The sequence below is a fragment of the Lynx canadensis genome, chromosome A2, assembly GCF_007474595.2.
Source record: "Lynx canadensis isolate LIC74 chromosome A2, mLynCan4.pri.v2, whole genome shotgun sequence".
Taxonomy (NCBI): Eukaryota; Metazoa; Chordata; class Mammalia; order Carnivora; family Felidae; genus Lynx; species Lynx canadensis.
The window spans coordinates 98,604,539-98,631,478 of NC_044304.2; the positions used below are offsets into that span (position 1 = coordinate 98,604,539).

The 26,940-nt window shown below is 40.4% G+C and overlaps 1 protein-coding gene across 2 annotated transcripts in view; it reads left to right on the forward strand.

The window, feature by feature from the left end:
• The window catches only part of DYNC1I1 (dynein cytoplasmic 1 intermediate chain 1), a 313,529-nt gene that overhangs the window by 266,376 nt on the left and 20,213 nt on the right, over window positions 1-26,940 (forward strand). For both annotated transcript variants that reach the window (XM_030307990.1, XM_030307991.1), the window contains one exon: window positions 24,744-24,884. In XM_030307990.1, the coding sequence (XP_030163850.1) occupies window positions 24,744-24,884 (141 nt within the window). The remainder of the gene's footprint in view (window positions 1-24,743; window positions 24,885-26,940) is intronic.

The following is a 26,940-nucleotide window of genomic DNA, read 5'->3' on the forward strand; positions in this document are numbered from 1 at the left end:
AGAAGTAGCAATATAGTTATTACTATTAAATATAGTTTTTGTTGATATTTAGATATTAAACTGGTTTAGTTGGGCTGGAGCAGTGGTGCAAGGTGACTAGAAGGGAATAATAAAAGGGTGCCTCTGGGGACAAAAAGGGACCAGATGATGAAAGACAGTCTGTGATGCCATGCTGGAGTATAGACTTTGCTCTGAAGATGATAAGAACCATAACTCATGGTAAATGGGGCCTCATCACCTGTTGCATAATGTCATGTAGAATGAGACTAAGCACTGAAGACATGTCACCTTCCCCTCAGGACTCTGACCCACAACATTAGCATAATGTGCTACATGTGATGACTGCTTCATCAGATTACCAGCAATATGTAGGTTCCACCTTAACTCCTCCACACATCCATTAGCCCCTCCTATCCCAACATTGCTTGATTGGAGCTTTAATGAACACTCTTCCAATTCTACCATATTCAATAGGAGCATCTTGATTGACCAGAATGTTTACTTTTGCAACCCTTCATGAGGCTTCCTTCCCAATTCACCACTACACTTAAATATGCAGATGATAGGCATCTGGGTGGCTTAGTCCCTTGAACATCCAACTTCGGCTCAGGTCATGATCTCACGGTTCATGAGTTCGAGCCTTATATCGGGCTGTCTGCTGTCAGCACAGAGCCCGCTTCAGAAGGCTCTGTCTCCCTCTCTCTCTCTGCCCCTCTCCCACTCATGCTCTTTCTCTCTCAAAAATAAATAAGTAAATAAATAAATAAATAAATAAAGTAAATATGCAGATGAAGCCCAATCATGATGATAAAGATTATAATGATGATAATAATCATAATAATAGAAGCTGCATTCAACTGAACACTTCCACATGACTGGCATTGTACTAGTGCTGTCACATAATTTTAGGTGTATTTTTGTAAATACGCTGCCCTGGGACCCCATCTTGAATGGATTGCTGCAAAATTGTCTCATCTGAACTTTCTGCCAGCTTTATGTTTACTTGTTCTTCCATTGTTTTTAAAAAATTTTTTAAATGTTTATTTTATTTTTGAGAGACAGACAGAGCGTGAGTGGGGGAGGGGCAGAAAGAGGAGACACAGGATAGGAAGCAGGCTCCAGGCTCTGAGCCGTCAGCACAGAGTCCTATTCAGGACTTGAACCTACAAACCATGAGATCATGACCTGAGCCCAAGTCAGCGCTTAACTGACTGAGCCATCCAGGCGCCCCTACTTATTCTTACAGTGTATCTGCAATTGGGCTTTTCTTTTTATCAACTTATAATTATTTTTATGTTTTTGAGCCAAAGGTATATTCTCTTCCTCATCTTTCCCAGTTTCAAGAAACTTGTGTCACTGGTGCTTCTAATTCTCACCCGGAGCCCGTTAGTTTTTACATACCTGTCCCTGCCCCATCATGTCCTGACTTCTCAAAGAGGATTTAAATATGGCAGGACAAGAAGATGGAGAAACTGTCATTTGTCCCAGGTCTAAAGAAAGTACGTGTAAGGATTTTTTCTTAGCATATTCTAATGCCAATTACTTTTACAATTTCTACTTATTTCTTTAACTTTGTTGACTGTTTAGTACAATTTGCACACTTTTTTTTTTGGAGAGGATATTACTTTGTCCATCTCTATCCTGTGTCTGATATGTTTTAGTTTGCCAAGGTTATACTCAGTATGGAACGAGTAGAATTGGACCATTAGGACAAATTACTACTTTATCAATTTAGGACAATAAAAATTGGGAGAATGTTCTCATTCTTCTAGTACTTTGTAAAGAATAAATAAAAGTTTTGTAGAGGAAAAATAAATATACTTAATCTTTGAAAACTCTTATTTTCTCTTCCAAAGGAGAGTAAAAGGCCCTCCCATAAATTCTGGGGAAACAGACCTCAGTGTTTACTACTGGAAACTCACCAGCTCTGTGGAAGTTTCTGGAGAGGAATGTTGTGGAATTGGCGGTAGAGTGAAATAGTGTTCTCTCCTGTCCCCTGGTTCATTGGCTTGAACTAAGCCCAAGTCAAAAGTAAGAAGAAGTCTCTTATAAGTTGTCAGTTTCCTCCTCACTTAGGACCTTCCTTAATGATTAAAAACTTAACTTTTAAACCAGATTTCCCCTTTACAACTCTGCCAGACCCAGCTACATTAAGAGGTGTAATGGGTCACCAACCCAGGAAGGTTATGCTTGAGGCTCTTGGCTTCTACCCACTTACGAAATTTAATTTATGCCTGATTGGTTTGATTTTTCTCTCCTTTAATTGCCCTCCTTTAACAAAGATCTGTAAATGAACTGAGATTTTAATTCTTTTGCTATTAAGACAATTTCTTTAATATAGCAATCCATCAAAATGCACCATCAAAATGAAATGTGAAATATCTATTGAGTATGTGTGTGTGTATGATCTTGTTTCTTCTTTCTACTGTATTTTGTATTAATCTACATCTGTAATGAATTAGAACAGCCATGCTCTTTTCTAACAATGCCCCCCGCCATCCCTTCAAAAAGTCTGTCTGTTTGGAAAAATAGTTCCTTAAGAGCAGGGAATGACCATGTCAAGGTTGTGACAAAATTAATACCAATGTCTCTGAGGTTGGTGTCTCTCCATGTTCATTCTTCCTACATAATCCTCCTAGGTAATCTTCCTATAACCTTTCATTCTACCATCTCCTTTTAGTACAACATGAAACAGTGTTTGTATTTTGTGGAACATAAACAGGAATTTTTTTTAATGGTGGGAGAAAGAGTTCCTTGATATTAAAAGATACTGAAAGAGTTAAAGTGAACGAATATCTTTAGCAGGGAGGTCTTTTTAACTTATTCTTCAGAAATGGGCTGGATATATGGCATGCAGAGATCCCCAAATTTATCTGGATATGGGACTCATTTTTGCCCAAGCATACTGAGAGAACAGTATTCCTTGGAACATAGCTCTGGAAACTCTGACTGACATGGCCCTACTTGCTTTCCTAATCATTTCAAACACCTCAACCTGCATTTCATGGTTTTCTACCCTTTTGGACAAACATCTAACCATTAGTCTCAAAAGTTCTAAATACAATCTTTCCAATTTGTGTTTCCAGTAATAATGTCAAACAAGTAAGCAAAAAACACAAAAAAATAACAAAAATAAAAACAAATCTAGTAAGGACAGAAGTGATTAATGAATTTGAATATATCTAGAGAGAAAATAGAGAGAGACTGAAGTATAGGAAGAATTAAGTGTTTAGAAACAGTATTTGGAGATGGAGGTGTGTGACGAGACTCTGAAAGCCATGGAAAGAGCTTTCTGTGAAGTCAGGTCCGATGCCAGTACCACATGGAATCATGATTAAATAAATACACCACTTTAAAAAAATAAACAGACTTTATGTCCTTCATAGAATCAAAGTCCATGTGTGGAAATCAGAAAGAAAGGCAATGAGAAAATCTGGTTTAAGTCATAGATATCAGACCTGAGGAGAAGTCTACAGATCCCCTGTTTAATTCCCAAATTTTCTCAAAAAGAAAACTAATGTCCTGAGAGGAGTGATTCAGATATCCTTTTAGTCCCATTCTCTTTCTGTCTCATATGGATCATAATCGAGTCAGTCAGAAATCAGTGTTTTAAAAAACAAACAAACAAAAAACAGTTTTAACATTTAATATTTTTATTTGCCATTTAGTAGTGGACTCAGATGCTTGAATAACTTTAACCATTTTATCTGGTTTAATAATGCATCACTCTATGGTCATGAAACTATTCTTATTATAACTTTAATCAACACCAAAAACCTGAGCACTCAAATACAATGTAAATGTCTTTTGTTGTATTTATTTGTTAATTGTTTCCCTCTTTCCACTGAACTATGAGCTTTCTGGAGGTCGGTGGCCATATTTCATACCTATTCTGTATTCTCCATTGCTTTCAGTCAGAGTAGGAAATGGTTAACATCTAATTTAGGCTGATTATCTCCTTAACCAATTACATAAAAATTAAATTAATCCAGTAACAGTTATATTGCTGATTAACAATAGAATAAACTCTGAAGTTTTATATTTATTGCAAATTTATTTCAATCCTCATTCAGGCTCCCCCGTGACTGAAACACAATTGCATCCTACAGACCTACAAAGACACCACTGTTCCTTCTTTATTGATATTTCTGAAAACTGCATTCTCCATGTATTGTTCTACTCCACTGATCTTTTCCCCCTTCTGTCCAACCAACTGTACAGCCATATGAACACATAAATGTATACATACCGATCTACACATTGTCACTGCAAAACATGTAAGCATATAATAACAGTGCAATTTTTTTTAACAATCACCTGCAGTTCATAGTTTACATTAAGGTTTGCTCTTAGTGTTGTAGATTCTGTGGGTTTGGACAAATGTAGGTTGACATATATTCATCCTTATATTATCACACAGAATATTTTCACTGCCCTAAAAATCCTCTGTGCTCTGCCTATTCATCCTTATACCTGCCCTTTGGCAACCACTGACCTTTTTACTGTCTCTGTAAGTTTTGCCTTTTCCAGAATGTTATATAATTGAAATTCTAGAGTAGATAGCCTTTTTAAATTGGGTTTTTTCACTTAGTGATATGCATTTAAGGTTCTTCTGTGTCTTTCCATGGCTTGATAGCTCATTTCTTTTTAGTGCTGAGTAATATTCCATTGTCTTCATATGCCATAGGATTTTTTTTTTTTTTTACTACTGAAAGACACCTTAGTTGCTTCCAAATTTTGACAATTATGAATAAATCTGCTATAAATATCTGGGTGCAGGCTTTTGTGTGGACATAAGTTTTCAACTCGTTTGGGTAAATATTGATGAGTAGGATTGCTGGATTCTACGGTAAGAGTATGTTTAGTTTCGTAAGAAACTGCCAAGCTGTCTTCCCAAATGGCTGTAGTGTTTTGCATTATTACCAGCAGTGAATGAGAGTTCCTGTTGCTCCATATCCACACCAGCATGTAGTGTTGCCAGTGTTCTGGATTTGGGCCCTTCTGATAGGTGTGTAAGTGGTATGTCATTGACATTTTTATTTGTGTTTCCCTGGTGACATGATATGGAACATTTTTTCATATGCTTATTTGTCATCTGTGTATCTTCTTTGGTGAGGCGTCTGTTAAGTCTTGACCCACTTTTAAATCAAGTTGTTTTTTATTGTTGAGTTTTGAGAGTTCTTTGTATATTTTGGATAACCGTCCTTTATCAAATGTGTCTTTTGTAAATGTCCTCTCTCAGTCTGTGGCTTGTGTTCTCACTCCCATGATAACAATTAAGATTCTGCCATTAAGTAAAGGCAAATTTTGCCTTCTCTATCCTTCTAATCAAAAGAATAGTATATTTGATTGATTATTCATTCATTAAACCAACAGTCAAGAAGGACTTAATGTATGTTCAACCTCCTGCCAAGGACTTCCACAAGAGTAGAAAAGAGACATGTTTCCTGCTACAAATGGATGCATAGTATACATTTTGTTACTCAAACTTGAGTAAAGAATAGAATTTCTTTAAAGAAAAAACTTCCAGCATTACCTTATTATTATTATATAAATTATTTTCTAACAATTCAAATGCATATAAACAGAGAATAAGGTATACACACCTTGTATTTATTCATTTAATACATAACTACTGAGGACTTACTGTGGCCCAGGCAATGAACAAAATAACAAAGTAACAAAGATAGACAAAGTGCTTGACTTCACAGGCATGTTCATTCTGGATGGGAAGAAAAAATGTGCACATTGAAAGAAACAAACATAACCGATTGTTATTCACGGCAGTTGTGTTCTGTAAAGTTGCCATAATGAATTGATAATCACATAACCATTGCTTCTAGGGGAAATACAGGATTAGGTTCCTGAGAGCCTCTGGTCACCACATTTTCATCAGCCAATCAATACATGATCTTGTTTTAAGTGTATTTTTGTTTAAAGACACCTTATGAAATATGTATTGTTGATTCGTTAGCGATGAATTCTAGCCAAGGGCTCATGTCTAAGGGAAACTTATCTAATACATATTTTGTCAGTAAGGCACATCAATCTTCTTGTGCTTAGGAGCACTGGACAATACTTAGCACCGGCTTGGGGGCCATTTTAAACAGTGAAATCAACAACAACAACAACAACACTACAAAAATAAAAAATCATGGCACCAAATAAACTACACAAAGGACATTCGTTTATGGTATGGGAATTGAAACAAGGCAGAGCATTGTTTTATTCAGCCTTAGCTGAGAATGTGCATGTCAGGTGGCTCAAATTTTTCCCCTCTCTGCTCTTGTCCATGAATGACTGCAAAACACTGATTTGGGGCTTACAAATAAATCCTAGAGAGTAGGCGAATCCAAAAATACAGAATCCATGCATAAATAAGGACTATCTACACGTAATAAATTTCAGATAGTGGTAGGCGTTAGGAAGCTGATGAAGCAGGGTTGGGATAGAGAGTGACAGAACATTAGGGACAGCTATTTTAAATGCTTATTTCTTTATTTTGAGAGACAGAGAGAGAGAGAGAGAGTACGAGTGGGGAACAGGCAAAGAGAGAGAGGAGACAGAGAATCCCAAGCAGCTTCACACTCAGCACAGAGCCTGATGCAGGTCTCAATCTCACGACCGTGAGATCGGGACCTGAGCCAATATCAAGAGTTGTCTGCTTAACCAACTGAGCCACACAGGTGCCCCAGGGACAGCTACTTTAGATGGATGACTGAGGCAGTCTTCTCCAAGGAGGGGACACCTGAGAGACATGAGTGATGAAAAAGAGTTTGCTCTGTGAAGGTGAGGGGAAGGAGGCTAGTGTAGGTGAAGGGAACAAATGTAAATGGCTGAGAACCAAGGAGAAAGCTTGACCTGTTTTGTATGAGGAGCGAGACAAAGGCCTCCATGTTTTCAGCAAAACTAGAATGGCAGGAGAGGAGGTTGAGACGGCAATCAGAGGTCAAGTAACACATGGCCTTGCGGCCTAAGGAGGAGCTTGGATTCTATTCTAAAGAGAAATGAGAAGACACCCAGTGTTTTAAAATATATATCAGCCATAGCTTATAACTTTTAAATAATTTTACGGCTCCCCCAAAATTACAAATTAAATTTACCCCCCAAAATAACCACTTACATGAACTACATTAACTTTGTGTGACACATCAGGTTCCTCTGAAAGTGAAGTGGTGATACAGTGACTGTATCTTCACTGCTGTGAGATGACTCCAAGAGTGACGAATGGGTCATTTTCTATTCACGGTTCCTCAGTGTTTCCCCTCCCGAGGCTGCCATGACTGAACCGAAACACTCCCGCAGGCCTGACCCTGACACGCACATCTACAAGGCAGCGGCATCTGGCTGATCTGAAGCAGGTTAACCTAATCTCTTGGCTCTTCCCTAAAGGAAAACATAAAATTAATATTTCTCCCAGAGAACTCCTAGAATCTCCCTCCCCCCAAGAATTAAACCCCCAGCCCTCCAGAATTGTTTGAAAAACCTTGCCCTAACAGAGGCATTTTAGGGCCATGAAACTGCCTTGTACAGTGATAAATATATGTCATTACACCTTTGTCCCAACCCATACAATGTATCTGACCAAGAGTGAGCCCTAATGTAATCTATGGGCTTTGAGTGATAATGATGTATCAATATAGATTCGGCACTTGTAAAAATATACCACTCTGGTGAAGGGTGTGGATACGTGGGAAATGAACCTCTGTACTGTCTGCTGAATTTTGCTATGAATATAAAACTGCTCTGAATAATGAAGTCTTAAGGAAAAAAAAAAACCTTACTCTACATGGAAAACTAAACAACAATTTAGGAATGAAGTAAGAATATATTTAAATATAACTGCATAAGACAGACTCCAAGGCAGCCCCAGACGCAGTGCCTAAAAAGAAGTCAGAAAACAACGTCTGGGGCCTGGGGGACAGAGACATCTCTGTGCCTGTGTGGGTATTTGAGGGGGAAATGTGGGTTAGGCAGGGCTTGATTGAGACCACAGGATTGGACAATGTGTGAGGAGAGAGGGTAGTATATTCTCCAAGGGTAGAAAGCAGCACGAACAAAGGCTTGAAGGCCAGAAGGTTTTCAGAGTGCAGAGGAGATTGTGAACGCAGACGGCTGGCTAGAGCACAGGGTTTTGATTAGGGGACGAGGGGAAAGCATATTTGGAAAGCCTGGCCTTACCATTTCAGCACTGATCTGCCCCAGTGGGACCAGATGGCGGTATCATAGTCCCGGACTGCCTTGTTAGAGAGCTGGCCCTGCGATCTGTGGCGTGGAGGTGCTTTCTCAATGTAGCTATTTGTACTGAGTCTGTCACTAGCTCAGCAGGAGGTAAAAATTACTTGACAGTCTCTCTTGGCTCTCACCCATCTGAAGCGTGAGAGAGAGTCAGGCTGGCAGAGTGGGTGGGCACTGGGGAGAGGGAGTTCTTCAGAACTGAAGCTTTCGGTGAAGGAGAATGAAGGGCATAGAGAGGCTTAGCCATGGTCTGGGGGCGCCAAGCAAACAGGCCCCCACAGTGGAGTCCCCAGTGCCCGCCTTCTACCTTTCACTCTCAGAGCGTTTCGTTTGGTGTGGAAATCTCTCTCTCTCTCTCTCTCACACACACACGCATGCACACATATGTACACACACACAATATCAAACTTATTTGGAATTTAAACTCTCAGCTAAGGATCCTTCTAAACAAAGCTACATGTTAATATGGCTCTGTTGTTCCCTATCACCCTGCAGATGTGAACTACTCACCGTATGCTGTGTGATCATTTAAGCCCATTTGACTTCTAAAGGCGAGGGTGATAACATTTTGGATTTCATTTTTGTTTGTCCCATAAGAGTCTTGAGTTTTGGCCAAAAACCCAGGCCATGGATGAATGTGCTTTAGACCTCGCTTTTTGTCACGGGGCCAAGTGGACTTGGGAGAGAGGGTGGAGCTGTCTGTTCAGACATGATTTTTAGTTTTGCCCTTTGCCTCTGGAGCCAGGGCCCTGGCCCCCATCCAGCCCCACGAAGAGAAGATTATGGTATTTTCTAGGTAATTTTAAGGAACACAAACCCAAAGTAAAGTCAGGTGGTTTCAAGTCTGCACTGAATTTTTCATGTTAAGGATTTGTCATGATTTGGGTTTTCGGCAGAGCTCTATTTTAAATGATGAAGGGAGTTGTATTCTTCTGGAGACAGGCATGTTTTGGTTGTTTGCTAATGACCTCTGGTTTTGCTTATGAGGAGTTTTGTTAACAAATGGAAATGTAGCAAAATAAAACACTCTCTTTCTTTCGTACTTTCTTTTTCTTCCCCCTTTTCTTCTTTTTTTAAACAATGAGAACCCGTGCAGTAAACTGTCAAAACCAGGCTATAGATATTGGTTATTGTAGCATCATTAACACTGTGTAAAAATAAATTAGTCACTTTAGCAATCAAACACATTCTTCTGATCCCCTGTCGGTGCTTTTAAACAGAGCCTTCCCCTCACTGTTTGATAGATCCTATTGTTAAAGAGAAGAGAACTGTAGAGATGTATTCAAAAATTCTTTGAAATTTTTCCAACCTCACGAACCCATTCAGCAGTAATTAGCCTTTAAGGAGGCTGATAAGGAAAGCTGGGCAGGGGCCTGCCTGCTCGAGTTTAAAGGTTAAGCCCAACCCCTGGATGAGAGTGTTCAGCTTTAGGACCCTAGTCATTCTCAGTCTGCCCTGCCTGCTTGCCTTGCCTTTTCCTGCCCTCTGACCCCATCCCCCATCTCACCCTCCAACTACCTTTCCTAAAAGAAATGGGAGCCAAGACTGAGCCTGCAGAGGGTGACAAGATTAAATCAAAATAAACTCGAATCTCAAGCACGGAAAAAAATAGTTCTGTCTTCATGCTAAAGTGACTGAATTGAACAGAACTGTAATTTCTGGTTCCTGTTTAGTTCCATCCCTGCGATGGTTTGGCCCATTTGTATTGAGATCACATTGAATTCCACAGTTTTCCACCCCACCTCTCACCGCCCCCACCCCCACACCGTCCTCACCTGTCCCCAATGTCTCAACAACACTGCAGAACTACAGGTATGATTTAAAGCTAAGTGAGAAATTTAAAAGAGGCTCTGCCGTCTCCAAAAGGGGGATATTTTTATATTCGCCAGAGGCCCCCTTAGTGGAAGGTGGAGTAAAATGCAAGATAGTGCCATCACTGATCACAAGGAGACGCGTTCAGGAAGGAGAAAATAGCTGCTCAGAAGCAGTATGTGTCTTGCACTCTTGGGGCAATTCCATCTGTGCAGAACTGTAGGGTGAATGTGCCCGTGTGGGTGTGCCTTAGAGGCCAAGAAGAAAGAGAGGCTCCTTTTCATTTGAGAACTGTATTGGTTTGCTAGGGCCTCCATGACAAAGTACCACAGAAGAGGGGCTAAAGCAACAGAAATTTATCTCCTCATAGTTCTGGAGGTTAGAAGTCCAAGATCAAGGTATGGGCAGAGTTGATTTCTTCTGAGGCATCTCTCCTTGGCCTGCAGGTGGGGGGTCTTCCTGTGTCTTCTCATGCTCTTCCTTCTGTACATGTTTGTGTCTTAATCTCCTCTTCTTAGAAAGACACGAGTCAGAGTGGATTAGGGCCCGCCATAACCGTAATTACCTCTTTAAAGATCCTGTCATCAAATACAGTCGCATTTGGAGGTACTGGGGGGCTAGACCTTCAATATATGAATTTTGGGGCTGACATAATTTAGCCCATAACAAGAGCTAAGAATATTTCGTTATCACAATTGACCCTTGGTTAGGGACAAAAAAGTTAACAGTAATAAATTCCCCATGAGTTTCTTTCACATACACACACCTCATTCCTAGTGCCTGAAGAGCTCCAGTCCACCCAAGGCTGACTCCCAGGGGCAGCAGAATCCTGAGGGACCTGTGGATGTTGAGGGACAGTAGCAAGAATGGTCGGTGCAATGGTGTTAATGTAAGAAGTGACTTTGTGGTCGCTGAATCCAAAGACCCATTTCACGGTTGTCACCATGTTCAGAATACATTTACTAACTGGTGCAGGGTAATCAGGCTGCTGTGTGGTGGGTGCTATTTGGATTCAGGTTTTTCATAGTCCACCATTCTCCTCTTCCTGGACATCACTGCTCTTCTCCAGACAAATAAGTATATAAGAATAAGAATATTCCATGGAAAAGTGTGTATGTATGTGTGTGTGTCTGTCTGTCTGTCTCACACACACACACATACAAACACTCACACACCAATTGACATGTATATCTTACAAAACATCTCAGGTACATACTGATGCTTTCAATCCAAGGATAAGTTTTGTTTGTTTTTTAGGACATACATTTTCCTATAGTACACAGGAAATTCCTGCCTAGATTTCCTGCTGTCCATGTTTCTAGTAGGCTAGTTTCTATTACTATTTTTCATATCACTTTTCCTCTTCAAAACAGTACCCTGCTCCTGGCTCCTTGCCTATAGTGGACAAGCCTGCTGAAATCTTGGCCATGACTGAGCAGCAACCATGACCTTCATCAGAGATTAGGTTTCAAGGTACCAGAGTGAGGGGAAAGGTTCTGAAACCAAAGTAGCACACCAGAAGAACAAGAAGTAGGCCAAGGAGGATGCTGAATCAAAACTTAATCAGGGAAGGCAGAGTTTTAACCCTGAGGAGACTAAGAAAGAATTGCAGGTCCAAAGAGTTAGAGGAAAGTTCAAGGCTCTTCTCATGAGTGTCAGGCAGAAATGGGACTGCACCTAGATGCTTCCTGCTTCATCACCCACTTTCAATACATCTTGTCTGTCTCCTACTTGCAAGGCTTGATGCCAAGTGTTCAAGATATAAATCTCCCTCTTGCACTATTGGTGGGAATGCAAACTGGTGCAGCTGCTCTGGAAAACAGTGTGGAGGTTCCTCAGAAAATTAAAAATAGACCTACCCTATGATCCAGCAATAGCACTGCTAGGAATTTACCCAAGGGATACAAGGAGTACTGATGCATAGGAGCACTTGTACCCCAATGTTTATAGCAGCACTTTCAACAATAGCCAAATTATGAAAAGAGCCTAAATGTCCATCAACTGATGAATGGATAAAGAAGTTGTGGTTTATATATACAATGGAATACCACTTGGCAATGAGAAAGAATGAAATATGGACTTTTGTTGCAACGTGGATGGAACTGGAGAGTGTTATGCTAAGTGAAATAAGTCCTACAGAGAAAGACAGATACCATATGTTTTCACTCTTATGTGGATCCTGAGAAACTTAACAGAAGACCGTGGGGGAGGGGAAGGGGAAAAAAAGTTACAGAGAGGGAAGGAGGCAAACCATAAGAGACTCTTAAGAATTGAGAATAGGGGCACCTGGGTGGCTCAGTCGGTTAAGCATCCGACTTCATCTCAGGTCATGATCTCGCAGTTTGTGAGTTCGAGCCCCACGTCAGGCTCTGTGCTGACAGCTCAGAGCCTGGAGCCTGCTTCGGATTCTTTGTCTCACTCTCTCTCTGCCCCTCCCCTCCTCATGCTCTCTCTGTCTCAAAAATAAAACATTTAAAAAAAAATTTTTTTTAATTGAGAATAAACTGAGGGTTGATGGGGGGTGAGAGGGTGGGGAAAGTGGGTGATGAGCATTGAGGAGGGCACCTGTTGGGATTAGCACTGGGGGTTGTATGGAAACCAATTTGACAATAAATTTCATATTAAAATAAATAAATAAATAAATAAATTTTTTAAAAGATTTAAAAAGAGATATAAACCCTCATAAGAAATGGTCTAAAATGTCAAAGATATTACATCTAATGGATGGGTTAACTTAAAATATCACGACCATGTCCTAAAATTTGGTTTAGCTTGCCAAACCACTTGAAGAGCCAGTGAGCATCCATACCGACCTCTGCCACATTTCCCAACCACTCCTCAACAAACCTTATTAATCTTCAGACACTTCTTGCTCCGAGACCAAGATCAGCCCCTAACTGCTAAGTGCAGTGGCTTCTTTTTAGTACTCATCTTATATTCTCTACCTCTCATTCCTGTAGCCCTCTCCAGCCCTAGTTATGTCTCTTGATTTGCCTTAGACCTCTCCACTGGTTCTTTCCTCTTCACTTTCTTGGCCCAGTTTTTCAAAATTTCTGTCACAGTCTTCTTTTTCTCCTTCCTCCCTGCTCTCTCCTGTCCCTCAGCATTTCTTGTGAATGATTCCTTGTCATGGACTTCAAGCCTGTCCTCTCTTTCAATCCCAGACCTACATTCCCACTGCCAACTTCACCTGAGTGTCATCTCCAGAGACTCAAATGCACCATGTTTAAAATATTACAAACTAGATCTTCCTCCTCTATTCGGTTTGTTCTTCTTTCTACTCAATTAATGATATTCATCATTCAGTTGCCCACACTGGAAAAGCTGAAAACACTTGAATATAGACATCTCTGCATCTGTTCAGCACAAACTACAATGCTCTGCCCATTTACCAATACATGTTTAATAGCTTAGTAGCTTGTTGCATCAAAAAGTGTGAACGCTGTACTCAAGACTATTCGTAACATGGCCCCAATCCCGCCCTAAACAAACCCAAATTATTTCCTGTTATTCCTTAGGACAAATTCTCAGAGTCCACCAGGCTGTCCCCACTTTTCACCTTTCCATTCATCTGGGAATTCCGTGCCGATTTACACAGCCAGGTCTTTGCATGTTTTGCTTTCCCCTCCTTGACGGGCTTCCTTACCATCTGTCAAAGCCTAGGCATCTTTCAAGGCGGGTTCCATCACCTGTCCTAGATAATCCCTTCCTTGACCACATCAGACCATGGTAACCACCAACACCCACTCCCCCACCCCACCCACCCCGAATCTCCGAATTCCTCTGGCACCGAACATCTGTACCACAGAATTTAGCACCTGGCTACATCCTTGTTCTCTTTCTTTGGTATAAACAAGACAGAAAGCCAGTCTCTTTTCCAGGGATTCACAGACATGGTAAATTCCTCCTTGAGTTTTTCCCAAAAAATGTGTCTGGGAGGAGGAATTTGTAATCTTTCTTTCTTCAGATGGTGAAATTTACATACCTTCTTGTGTTACGACGTGTTTTGTCTTAGTTATCAGGACATTTAGGGCTGTTTCAGTACCAGATTGTAATAATCAGCTTATCTCACAATCCTAGTAAAAGTTATCTATTCTACCTGCCTCTGTGGTGTGTTTATTCTTAACTTTATAGAACACTTCATTTGTAAGACACCATAAATCCTTTTGGAACAAACTAAGAAAATAGACCTCCAAATAAATAATATCCTTCTCCTTTTATTTCACAATTTTCATTTTCCTACCTGGGTTGTGAGTCCCTAAGAACAGAGGTAGATCTTAGATTTCTTCTATTGACTGCCCAAAGTGGAAAGCATAGGTAGGTCCTTAATAATCCACTGTTGATGGATTAATACATGTGGGTATCCTAAGTAAAACAACCTACTTTGTTAAAATGGGTTAGATTATTTTAAACAGAGATGAAAACATCTAAAAATTACATAATTCTAACAGAGGGCCTTGAGCGTATTTCCTTCTGCTAACATTTTGTGAAATGTTTAAAATACCAGAACACAATAAAAATCACAAGTTAAAGTTTTTGCTATTCCAGTATCTAAGCATAACACTTAAAATAGGAAAGAAGATTAACAAAATCAATAGTTCACTGCCAGTAACACTTACCGGATGACAGAATGCATTTTTTCCCCCACAACCCCAAAGCCCTGCTGGCTGCCTTTCTGATAAACACGACGTTCAGGTGGCGTCTGACTTTTTTCTCCCCTCATCCTTATTTTCAGTCCCCCTTACCCTCCCTTCCAAGCACCAAATAGCAAACATTAAAATTGGCTTTCGATAAAACTACATGTGCCAGTCATCAAATTCTTTTCTTTTTTAGGGGGAGGGAGTGGGGGTTGAGGGGGATGAGGGGTTCCTTTATTAAGCTCACTCGGGGAGAAGACTTTAACTTTGAAAGAAACCACAAGAATGTGATCATCAAGTCATAGCCAGACTTAGCCTGTGTTCATACTTCCTGTCCTTTTACCCCTACCCACACACCCCCATATTCACCCACCAACACGTACCTGTAGCTGTTATTTATACAGAAGGTGTGAATAATCCATATAAGTACAAACACTTTTGAGACTTAAGATTCACTCAACTGACTGGGCTTTCCCAATGTGCAAGCAGGGCTGTGAATCCTTTCTTTTGCTCTTTTAACCTGAGTGGAAACATTTGCCTTTTTATTTCATGAGTTGCCTTCCCTACCCTTTTCCTTCCAAGCAACAATACTGAAGAGAGAATGAGAATAACAAATAACAGACACACTATCTTCATGATTATGAGATTCTAAGATGTCTCCACCCCCACCTCCTGATCTAAACTACATTGTATGTCTGATGTTGGAAGATAAATTAAAACTCATCTTTACCACCCGAAGTAATTGTTTTGGGACCAAACCCTAGTGTGGGTCCCTCTTGGCCAGCCTCATGTGACCTCTTAAACTTGCAGTTTGTTCAGGGCTCATAATTAATGTAGTTTATTTTCCCATGGCCATTTACAATGTCCTGAATCTCTTTACGTCACATTTAGCTTCTGTTTGCTTTTTGAATAGAAATTAATTTCAGGGGCACCTGGGTGGCTCAGTCGGTTAAGTGTCTGACTTCGGCTCGGGTCATGATCTCATGGTTTGTGAGTTCGAGCCCTGCATGGGGCTCTGTGCTGATAACTCAGAGCCTGGAGCCTGCTTCAGATTCTGTGTTTCCCTCTGTCTCTCTGCCCCACCCCCTCTTGTGCTCTCTCTGTCTCTCAAAAATGAATAAACATTAAAAAAATTTTTTTAAAGAAATTAATTTCAATTTGGCTTAGGTGAAACAGAATGAGGTAAGAAAATCTGTTGCAAAATAGGAAGTATATGTTCTACAGATAAACAGAATATTTTAGGGACACCTAGGTGACTCAGGCAGTTGAGCATCTGACTTCAGCTCAGGTCATAATCTCATGGTTCGTGAGTTCAAGCCTCACGTCAGGCTTCACATCCTCTGGTCTCCTGTCTTTCTGCACACCCCCACCTGCCCACTTTTGTGCACATGCACACTCTTTCTCTCTCTCTCTCAAAAATAAAAAAAAATAAACACTTAAACAGAATATTTTGAACTTTTGCTTTGTGGGATTCTCCTTACTGGTTTTTTCCATGCCATGATTGAAATAAATACAAGTATCAGCTATACTAATATTAGATTAGATAGATAGATAGATAGATAGATTTTTTTAATGTTTATTTATTTTTGAGAGAGAGAGAGACAGAGCATGAGCAAGGGAGGGAGGGCAGAGAGGGAGAGGGAGACACAGAATCTGAAACAGGCTCCAGGCTCTGCACTGTCAGCACAGAGCCCAATGCGGGCTCGAACTCACAAACCATGAGATCATGACCCAAGCAGAAGTCGGGCGCTCAACCGACTGAGCCACCCAGGGACCCCTAGATATAATATAAAAGATATATTACATTTAACACCAGAAGACACAGGAGTGCAAACCTACACACACATATACACACACACACACACATATATATATATATATATATATATATATATATAAAATCAATTGCTGATGCAGGAAGTAGAATCAAAAATTTAAATAATTTGGGGTGTCTGGGTAGCTCAGTCAGGTTAGGCCTCCGACTTCAGCTCAGGTCATGATCTCACAGTTCGTGACTTCGAGCCCCGCGTCGGGCTCTGTGCTGACAGCTAGGAGCCTGGAGCCTGCTTCGGATTCTGTGTCTCCCTCTCTCTCTGCCCCTCCTCCACTCACGCTGTCTCCCTCCATCTCTCAAAAATGAATAAATGTTTTAAAAAAATTTTTTTAATTTAAATAATTTTACCATTAGATTTTAAACCCATTTGATGAGACAAATCTGGTTTATGGGACTTCTTGAGCAAAAACGAAATTTGTCTAAATGTCATATTTACTAAGTGTAGTGAGACCACTAATGTCAGATTAGCTCTGGAGAATAGCAAATGTTTACCTGGCACTTTAGAAATAAATATGAATCAAGATATAATGCATGTATTAGGTTTATAATTTTATATATTTTAAATCTTTCTTTAAGAATTATACATATCTGGGAGCGTCTGGGTGGTTCAGTCAGTTGAGTGTCCAACTTTTGGTTTTGGCTCAGGTCATGATCTCACAGTTCATGGGTTCGAGCCCCACATCAACTCCATGCTGAAGTGAGAGCCTGCTTGGGATTCTCTCTCATCCTCTCGCTCTCTGCCGCTCTCCTACTCGCGCTCTGTCTCTCTCTCAAAAATAAATAAACATTGAAAAAAAAAAGAGCGAAATGTTCTGCCACTTTATCTACCCACTAGTAAAATGCAGCTAAACAATTTGACATTAAATAATAAATGATTAAACAAAACTGTGCTGCCTTATGTATTCATTCTTCTAACTTTTCAAGTCTCCAAGACAATAATGCAACCACAATTCTGGTTGCTTCTAGGTCCAATCCGTTATCATCTTCTACACCCCCTCATCCTTAATACCAACATCCTTCCCTCCCACCTCTAATACAGCCTCTAAACAACCTGATCTTTATGTACATATACTGAATGCTTCTTTCTCTAACTGATACCATGTTGGATATGAAACCGCTCAGCCATAGGAGAAACAGAATTGGGGCAGCAGCAACCAAAGTGGTTCTGTTGTATGCCTTGCCTCCTACAGCCACGTGGTCCTTAGAATTATCAGTCCGGAGAGAATCAGTCTAGAGACCAGCCACCTCCATGGCACTCAGGAGGCAATTCTGCTGCCCCTGGTTTTGGCAATACAGTGTCCCTCTCTGCCCTCCCTCTACTCAAGCAAGAAGGCGGAACATACCGAAAGAGCCAGAGCAGCTGAGATGGATACAAACAGCAATTTAAGAGAGCATCCCAGTTTGTTTAGTGTTTTTGAATGGATTCTGTACAGATTCGTGCTATGAAAATGCCCATATTATTTTTTTATTTTTTATTTTTTTTTATTTATTTTTTTTTTTAATTTTTTTTTTCAACGTTTATTTATTTTTGGGACAGAGAGAGACAGAGCATGAATGGGGGAGGGGCAGAGAGAGAGGGAGACACAGAATCAGAAACAGGCTCCAGGCTCCGAGCCATCAGCCCAGAGCCCGACGCGGGGCTCGAACTCACGGACCGCGAGATCGTGACCTGGCTGAAGTCGGACGCTTAACCGACTGCGCCACCCAGGCGCCCCTATTTTTTATTTTTTAAGTGTATTTATTTATTTTGAGAGACAGAGACACAGCATGAGCAGGAGCCGGGCAGAGAGAGGGAGAGAGGGAGAGAGCCAAGAAGGCTCTGTGGCACTGTCAGCACAGAGCCCGACGCAGGGCTCTGTCTCACGAACCATGAGGTCGTGACCTGGGCTGCAATCAAGGGTCAGACGCTTAACTACTGAGCTGCCCAGGTGCCCCGAAAATGCCCATTTAAAAAACCATTAGGTAGACCTGATATTCATAAAAATCATGCCAGTGCGGGAAATATTCCTTTTATGAATTAGGCAAAGCTTGTAGTTTTTATCGTGGCTTTAAACACTCAAATACTAGTCAAAACCTGTGAATATGTATACATTCTTTTATATGGATAATTATCCTCTTTATTGGTGGCGCCTCCTGGATTAGGAGGATTCTTCCATGCAAATAAGCAGTCGAGGAAGGCAGTGCAACAAAGAACACCTTTTATGTGGCTTCAGTACTTATTTAGCAAAACTTCTACATTTGTTGAGAGACAAATGCTACATTCCTGGATTTCTATAAATTTCTTTGCAATTACTGTAAATTTACTAATTCAAATTAAAGTCCTAATATATTTTTGGTAAATACATGTAAACGGCAAACCGACGCACTATCCATATGCTGTTAAGCTCAACTCACCCAAAGTGTTTATGGCTACTTTCGAATTTCTGATCATGATAGAAACAGGCAAAGATGCCATTTAGGTATGGTCTGTACTGTTTTAATATTTAGCCATAGAAATTACGATTAAATACAGGATACTTCATGCTTTACAAGGACTCCAAATTAAGTTGCAAATAATGTTTTCTAATGATAGTACCAAATTCACAACACCTCTTTTTGGCCAAGAGAGTTGGTTTTTTTCGGGTTTGGTTTGGTTTGTGAGTTTTGGTTTGTTTGTTTGTTTAAGCACTTTCTTTTTATGGTAGAGGCATCCATTTTTGTGTGAGCCTGAAGTTTTGGGGTCCTTTGGTGGTTTTTTTAAAGTGATATTGTGGTCTCACATTTTAATGTTTCCTGGAAGAACTGGCTGGCTATTTATTTTAATTACTTCACAGGAACCCACATGACAATTTTTGAAGGACATTTTCTTATTACTCATTGTTTAGTATTTTGGTCATCATTTTTTTCCCAACAAGATACAGTTTCAAGGTAAGATTCCATTTGTTTTCTTTTTATTTCAGAATAAAGATACAGAAATTCTACATTTAGTTTTCTGGCCCCTTCCCCACCGACCCATGCATTACCCCCCACCACCCACCCCACTTCCCCTCTACTCCAAAAGAAATTTTCATGGTTTGGGTAAACATTTCTACTAAGTCTGCTTTGAAAGCTAATCATTTAGAGGCAAATACAACCTCAAGAACCACAGTGTTTGGAGGCGTTAGAAGGCATTTTAACACAAATCTTCCTATTCACCAACCTTCAAAATTCTAAACCCTATTGGGATGCCTAGAGATTCTGATGAGAGGAAAATAAATAACACAGAGAAAATAAAACAAACATTATATTCTCTAAATGTGACTTCGGTATATATAAATATCTGACATCAGAAATAGAAATTAATCTTTCATGAAATGATTTTATAGTTAACTGATTGGAAAAATATGCAGCTCCGGTCATTTTCAGAAGTATACTTATAAAATCAAAGCTCAAATCTAGAGATCAAGTCTTTATTGTAAAACGTTCATGGATGTTGTACAGTTTCACTCTGGAACAGAGTTCACTCCTTGCTTCCTTCTCTCGTGTAAACATAATATCCATTATGCCTTCTTTACTTGGTCAAATAAGAGACCTATTATTACTTTCATAATGTCTGGTGTTTCACCAAAAACCACACTGGTACGTTTTTATATGTATATTTTTATGAAATAAAAAATTTCTAAAAATCACTGAAACGGATTTCACAGAGCATCAAGTAAGATGGCTTTGATTATAATACTTATCTCTGAATAGCTCTTTCTAAAAAACTTTTGCAAACTTTATTCCAGTCAATCCTTAGTGCAGAACAGAGTCGTAGAAAGCCAGCAGCAACTCTCGAGGTCAGTAGCTCCCACTTTCCATCTTATAGATGAAAACACTAAGGTCCAAGGCTGTTCAGTGAAATTTTCCATGGTCTGTAGTTTGTGTCCACTTTCTCCTACTACCTTCTCCGGCCCACTCTCCCCATGTTATCCTCAGCTTTCAGATCGTGTAATTGTAACCCCTCACTCGAAGCTATATAGACATTTGGTGAGCTGGAACCCGGAGCTCTGCCTCCTGACATCGTTTTATTAGACCCTCTATCGCGTGGCCTCCTGTTTATCCCTGCTGGCAAAAGGGCCATTCCATCCTATTCCCAGTTTTTTGAAGAAAAAGATTTCTGCTGGTGTCAAAAGGTGCTAAGGATGCTTGGAATTGTATGGGTAACATCTTCACGACTATTAATAATCAACTCGGGAAATGCAACCGACATTCTGTGAGGGTGTTTTTTTTTTTAACCCTTTCTACAAGTTATACAGCATGTGGTTAGTAAATATTGGTTGAACTGAATAGAACGACAGGTAACAGAGCTGCTGTATTTGCTCTGAAGACCGAAGACCATTGCTATGTCTTACAGAGGACCACACGGTTCCCTCAAATAAAGGATGTGCTTAAACAGCTAGGAAAACCAGAGAACCAAATCCACCTCCACCGCTTACAATCTTCGTGGCCTTGAGAAAGCTACTAACTTTCCCGAACTATAATTTTCTTTTCTGTAAATACCGTCTACCTTACAGAGATTTTATGCGGATTAAATTAGACAATGTGTGTGTAGAGTCATGCAGAACAAACACCCAACAATTTACCCTTCCCTGCCCTTCATGTCTGTCTGGGAGGTGACTGGTCGCCTGCTTCTCTGCTCTGCGAGGAAGGATGTTAAAGTCAAGCTGATCTGTGTCTGGATATTTTTGGATTTTTGGCACAGCCCTGGAAACTTGTCTAAAGCACAGGGTGTCGTGGCTTTATTTCACTGGCATGTGTCTGTCACACATGCAATACGTCAGGTAACAGTGCAGCGTCCTTGTCTCTCTTCTTTAACAGTGTGCTGATACTAAACACGGCACTGGGAATGGAGATACACGGGTGAAGAGGTTTTTGTCTCGTGAAATTTGAAGGTTTTGAAAAACACTTTCTACAGTAATGTGCTGTGAAGCCATATTTAGCTTATTAGATGGCCTTGAGTATTTTACGGAGTGAATATTTAAAATCCCCAAGCTTCTGTAGCTTTAATATACACAAATGATATGACTGGATCCTCCTCAAAAATCGTTGGTCAGATCTGTCCCCACACTCTGCACCTTTTCAAAACTTGTAGTATTCTAATACCGGTGATAAAGCTACAGCAGTTTTGTAGATGCAGACATTTATGTTTCAAACTTTAAAAACAGAATCTTTAGATCCTGATGCTTTTGATACATTTGATGAAAAAGTTGATATTTCATGATTTATTTATCTACTCTAAAATGTTTTACAGTAAGCATTTGAGGCAAAAAAAATTTAAGTTTCTAGTCTAATCCCAGTTAGTTAACATACAGGGCTATATTAGTTTCAGGTGTACAATATAGTGATTCACACTTCCATACATCACCAGGTGCTCAACACGACAAGTGCACTCATCACCAAACTTTTAATGAGGTTTTCAGATTATCTTTTGAGCCCCAAAGAAAAGAGAATGAAGAATTCCTTGATCAAAAAAAGTACAGCTAATATTCAAAATAGCACTGCCTAAGGATGTAAGAGGGGTGTTAGCTCATGTCTACAGCTCACACAATGCCGTACTCAGGAGCTAGGGGTTCCTAGCTGTCAGTCCACTTGGTCCCCTGACAGTGCGTTCAATCCTGACCAAGACGTTCCCAACCTGTGAATCTATCAAGGTTAAAACAAAGCCCTTGAAAACATATGCCCTTCTTCCTTCCCCTAAACTTGCACACAATGTAGCCTAGAATAACATGGCAGTGGTTTTTCCGATTCAAGCTTCAGTCTTAGAGGCTGGGGTAGTAAGGAAATTGGAGAAAAACCTAGACAGTACTAGCATATCAATACAATACTATTAAACATGAGACAATTGGATTTTGGTAGCATGAACAATGGCTGTTATTTCCAGATGTTTAAAAAGTGAAGTCTCCAGGATGTATTACAATTTTGATTGGGTTTCTCACAGAAGCAGCAACTAAAAGAAAAAAAGGAAAGAAGTAAAGTAGAGATTAACGGGGTAATTTATTGGGAGAACTAATGTATCAAATAATATCAGCTTTCCAGAAAATGGCTGTTGAAGGTTGGGTGGTTTTATAATTGATCAAAACAAGGATCGTAAATATGATCTGTGTTTAATGTCTGTCTGTATGTGTAAGTCTATATCTAGACCTCTGTATACTCAGTTCTGCTATCAGCTGGGTTATTGAGAGAGGATACTGAGAATCGACTTTTTTCAGTATGTCTTTTCCACGCTTTGACTTTGAGAAAATTGTGTCACTCATGTTGTTTAACAAATAGTGACTGGCTAGCTACAAAATCAAGAATTTGGGGTGGGAATAGTCTTTTACTAAGAGTTAGAATTTAATGTTTACAAGTGGTCAGTGAAGGACCAGCTACTCCATCTCAGTAAGGAAAAATGATACAATCATGCCACTTTAAGGTGTCACTGGATATTCAGATTCTCTGGAGAAGGAAGTTTGAATCACCTAGTCCAAAGCTCGAGAGGAAGAAAGAAGTTATTCGTAAATAGCAAGTTGACAATTAACTTTACCTCAAAATCACACTGCAAGCATGGTATACGATAAACATTCTGGCATAAAAGAGTTATAGAATATTAAAATACAAAAATGTAAGGCTGATGTCCATTTAATTCTTTCTGAGGTCTCAATATCATATGTTCTTTTTCAAATCACTCCCCCATTAGACACTTCTTGCAAATACAGCACATCTCACACATCTACTCCCTACCCCCTGCATGCACAATGGCCCATCTAAAATCTTCTGTGTTGCTACAATAGTATTAGAATTGTGTTCATTTCTGAGCAATGTCAAAGCGATATAATTCATGGAAAGAGAAATCACTTACAGTTACTACCCTAACAAATCTTTGCTCTAGGTTTTTGTCTCTCGCCGATTTTTCTCACTTTCACATCAGCAAGTGCATTCTATGCATTTTACCTTTGCTAACCATACACATTGGGAGTTCACTCGAACATTTGGAGCTGTTACCTACAGAAACGTTCTTTGCACATTGTATGCATAAAGGATTTGATTGTTCATATTGTGTGTTATATTTTTTGATCTTATTCCTCTGGCCTGCACAGGCATTTAGCCGAACCCAGGAAGAGAATACAGACAGCTGACTGGATGAAGAAGACATTGTGGAAAAAAACTCCCATTGTTTAGATTTCTGTCAGAGGATATAAGAATACTTAATTTCTTTTATCTCTAGGGCTTTCATTATCATTTAAATTTCATTTTACATTAATTGATCAGGGATTAGTAAAGCCATTATGCAGAAATTAGAATAAGACAAGCCAGATGGAATGAATAATTCATGAAGTCCAATTACGTTTTATTTCTGGTGTACTTTCAAACTTGCCTCTGACTTCTGTGCTATTTTGATGTGACAATATTCACTGGAAATCAAGAGTGCCATTTTAATTTATTGTATCCCTCTGGAGTAGAAGCATTTGTATGCAGTGGGGGGTGTGCTAATGCTTTCCCCCAAAACACCAATTTCAGGGCTGTTGGAAATACTGGGTGATCTAGAAAATGTGGTTCATCTGTGAAGGTTCAGGGATTCTACGTTGAGCCACGCCAGTCCCCCTGACGAGGCAGAGAAACTAGGGTCTTAGAACCGCGAGATTTTTAACCTCCCAAAAGAGCTACACAAATCCCTTCAAAATATGTGTTCCCATTCCCGCCGCAAAGGAACCTTTAAAGTATGAATTTGGCCTGGAGTTGGCCTGGAAGCAGACATGCAGCTACAGAAAAAGACCACGAGGTGGCAGGCGTTGCCTTCCATGCAAGAGGTCCGGGGCCGCCGGGCCAAGCGGGGGCTTCCAGAGCATCCCCGCGGGTCTGATCCCCGCAGGCCGAGCGCGGTTGGGTCTGGGCTCCGAGCGACTCGCGGAGCGTAGCCTGGCGAGAATTCCGAGCTAATGGGCAGCCCCGTCCACCTGCATGGAATGTCTCGTACGCCTGTGTCTGAAACCGCCTCCCCCGCCGGTCCCAGCCCCCAGTCCCCTAAGAGTCCCCCCTTCCCACCCACCCCCTCGCCCCCCGGTATTTATTTATGCCACTGGACAGTTCTAGTCACATTAAAGCTGCGGTTCACCTTTTCGAGGACTTTCATCTCGGGAAGTTTTATGACACTTTGTGAATGTGCAAAGTTTTTAATTAGGCTCGCTAGACAGCCCGAGGCAGCGGCAGCGCCACAAAGTCTTCACGGTCTCTCTGCTTTACAGCACAACAAGCCGCTCTACTCCTTTGAAGACAATGCAGACTATGTGTACGATGTCATGTGGTCCCCCGTGCATCCCGCGCTCTTTGCCTGCGTGGACGGGATGGGGCGCCTGGACCTCTGGAACCTCAACAATGACACCGAGGTGAGCGGCGGCGCAGGCGCCCGAGTTGGGGGGGGAGGGCTGGGAGGAGGGCGCAGCCGGCCTCTCTCCGTCTCCCCCTCTCTCTCCCCAACGGCCTTTTTTGGACTGACCCTTCAACTGCAGCTGGGCTGCCGACCCCCTTTCTTGACTGCTCTGAAGGGAACTGGCAGATGCACTGGCCCCAAATCATTTCATCTCACGTCATCCCCAAACCGTGGCCGATCCTGGACAATGGACGACCCTTCTTTGCAAAAAGCAAAACGCTGTGTGTTCACGCCTTTCCCTGCGGGAAAGGATACACAGGCATATTTCAGAGCAGTGTTGAAATAACTCCATTGGCAAGCACTTGGAAAAGTAAGCTTTTGTGGACGCTGACTCGAGATTGAGCTTTTAAAAAGGGTTATTTGTCAGTGTTTGCTATTGGTACACTTTCTATTTTAAATTCATAAAAGATGATTCTGTTGACCCTTTATGTTTAGATCCATCCTCCATTTGATTTTTACAAGGTAAAATCATCTTTATCTAAAATGGTGAACTTACAGGCAGACTTTTACAATAGTTTGCAACTCTGAACATGTTAAACTTAGTGTTTGAAAAAAAAGCGGGATATCAACATGTCACATTTAGAGAAGTGAAAAATGGTCTCCCCCCCTTTTTTTTTAAAAGGGGGGAATTAATAATAAGGAAATATTCTTTTTAAAAATTATGCTATATACATTTATGTTTTAAAAAATTCTGCCATGTGCATTTTTCCTTTTGCCCACACCCTCAACAGTACTGAGGTGCTAACTCAGCTACTGGGGAGAAGGCTTGTGTCTTTTTTAACATGAATATTAAATGTCCTTCGCTTTAGAAAAATAAAACGTTCTCTTCAGCACTTCCCGGCTTCTGATTCAGGGCACCTCTCCGTAAATAAGCAGGGACAGGTAAGGGGAAAAAGCATGTAAACTGTATGTCAAGTGGAGAACAAGAGAAAGGTCTTTTGAAGTGTTTTGAGCAGGAAGCAGCTCAGCCTTTTTAATTAGGAAGCCTATAGCTGGAGGATCTGAGGAGGAGCAGGCCCCCTAGTATTTTCTGTGGGAGGGGGCAGGGAAATATCCCTCAGGTGTTATTATGGGGCCTCTGTAACTTGCAAAATTATATGCATCTCTGACCACTGCCAAATAGTTACATTTTCAAATATTTCAGTTTGAGTCTTTTTTATTTTCTTTTGGCTACAAGAACTGTGTGACAAAGATAAGAGTTATGTGGTGAAGTATCTTTGAAAATAAGCAAAAGGCATAAATGTGTGCAATGCCCATCATTTTTGGATGTTGAAATGTTCATAACATTATTGCTCTTCATAGAAAGATGCTGTTATTCCACATTGTGATGGTTTCCCAAAGTCTTTCATCACTGTTGATTAAAATCATATTGCTTCTATCTGCTAGAATAAACTCATTCACTTAAATCAACCAAAAGACACACGTTTTCCAGGTTGGCTTAGGAGACCCCTTATATCAGAAATCAGATTTAGTAGAAATGATGCTTAGGTGATGCCCAACTACGATGCAGTGGAGTGAGTTCTACACATGCCTTAATACTTCCTATGTAGCTGTTCTTATTTTGTTTGTAGTCTGCTTTCTAGGTAAAATGAACTTAACGTGTCCACAATGAAATTGTCAAAAAGGAAATTAATTGCCAAATATAATTTTTCCCTTCTCTTTCTCTAGGTATCAAGGGACAACCACATAAGAGTTTTGTAGATAAATATTTTTTAAAAATCATTATGGGCCATGCAAATTGCTTAGTTTTGTGGTAACCATAATTCTGCTTTCAGAATACTAGTAGAAATGTCGAGTCTGATTCAAATCCGGTAATTAACTGAACACTTTTTTAAACTCTCGAATGACTTTTACCTCCTATCCAGTTGAACAAGATTTTTCAAGTGTTTGTTGGATTAGGATGTAAATTTGTGTAAAAAAGAGAGAGAACCTGAATTCCCAGTGGGTTTTGTTGCTGTTGTTGAAATTACTGTACCTTTAGACCAAGTTATTCCAATTGCTCCTATGCAAGG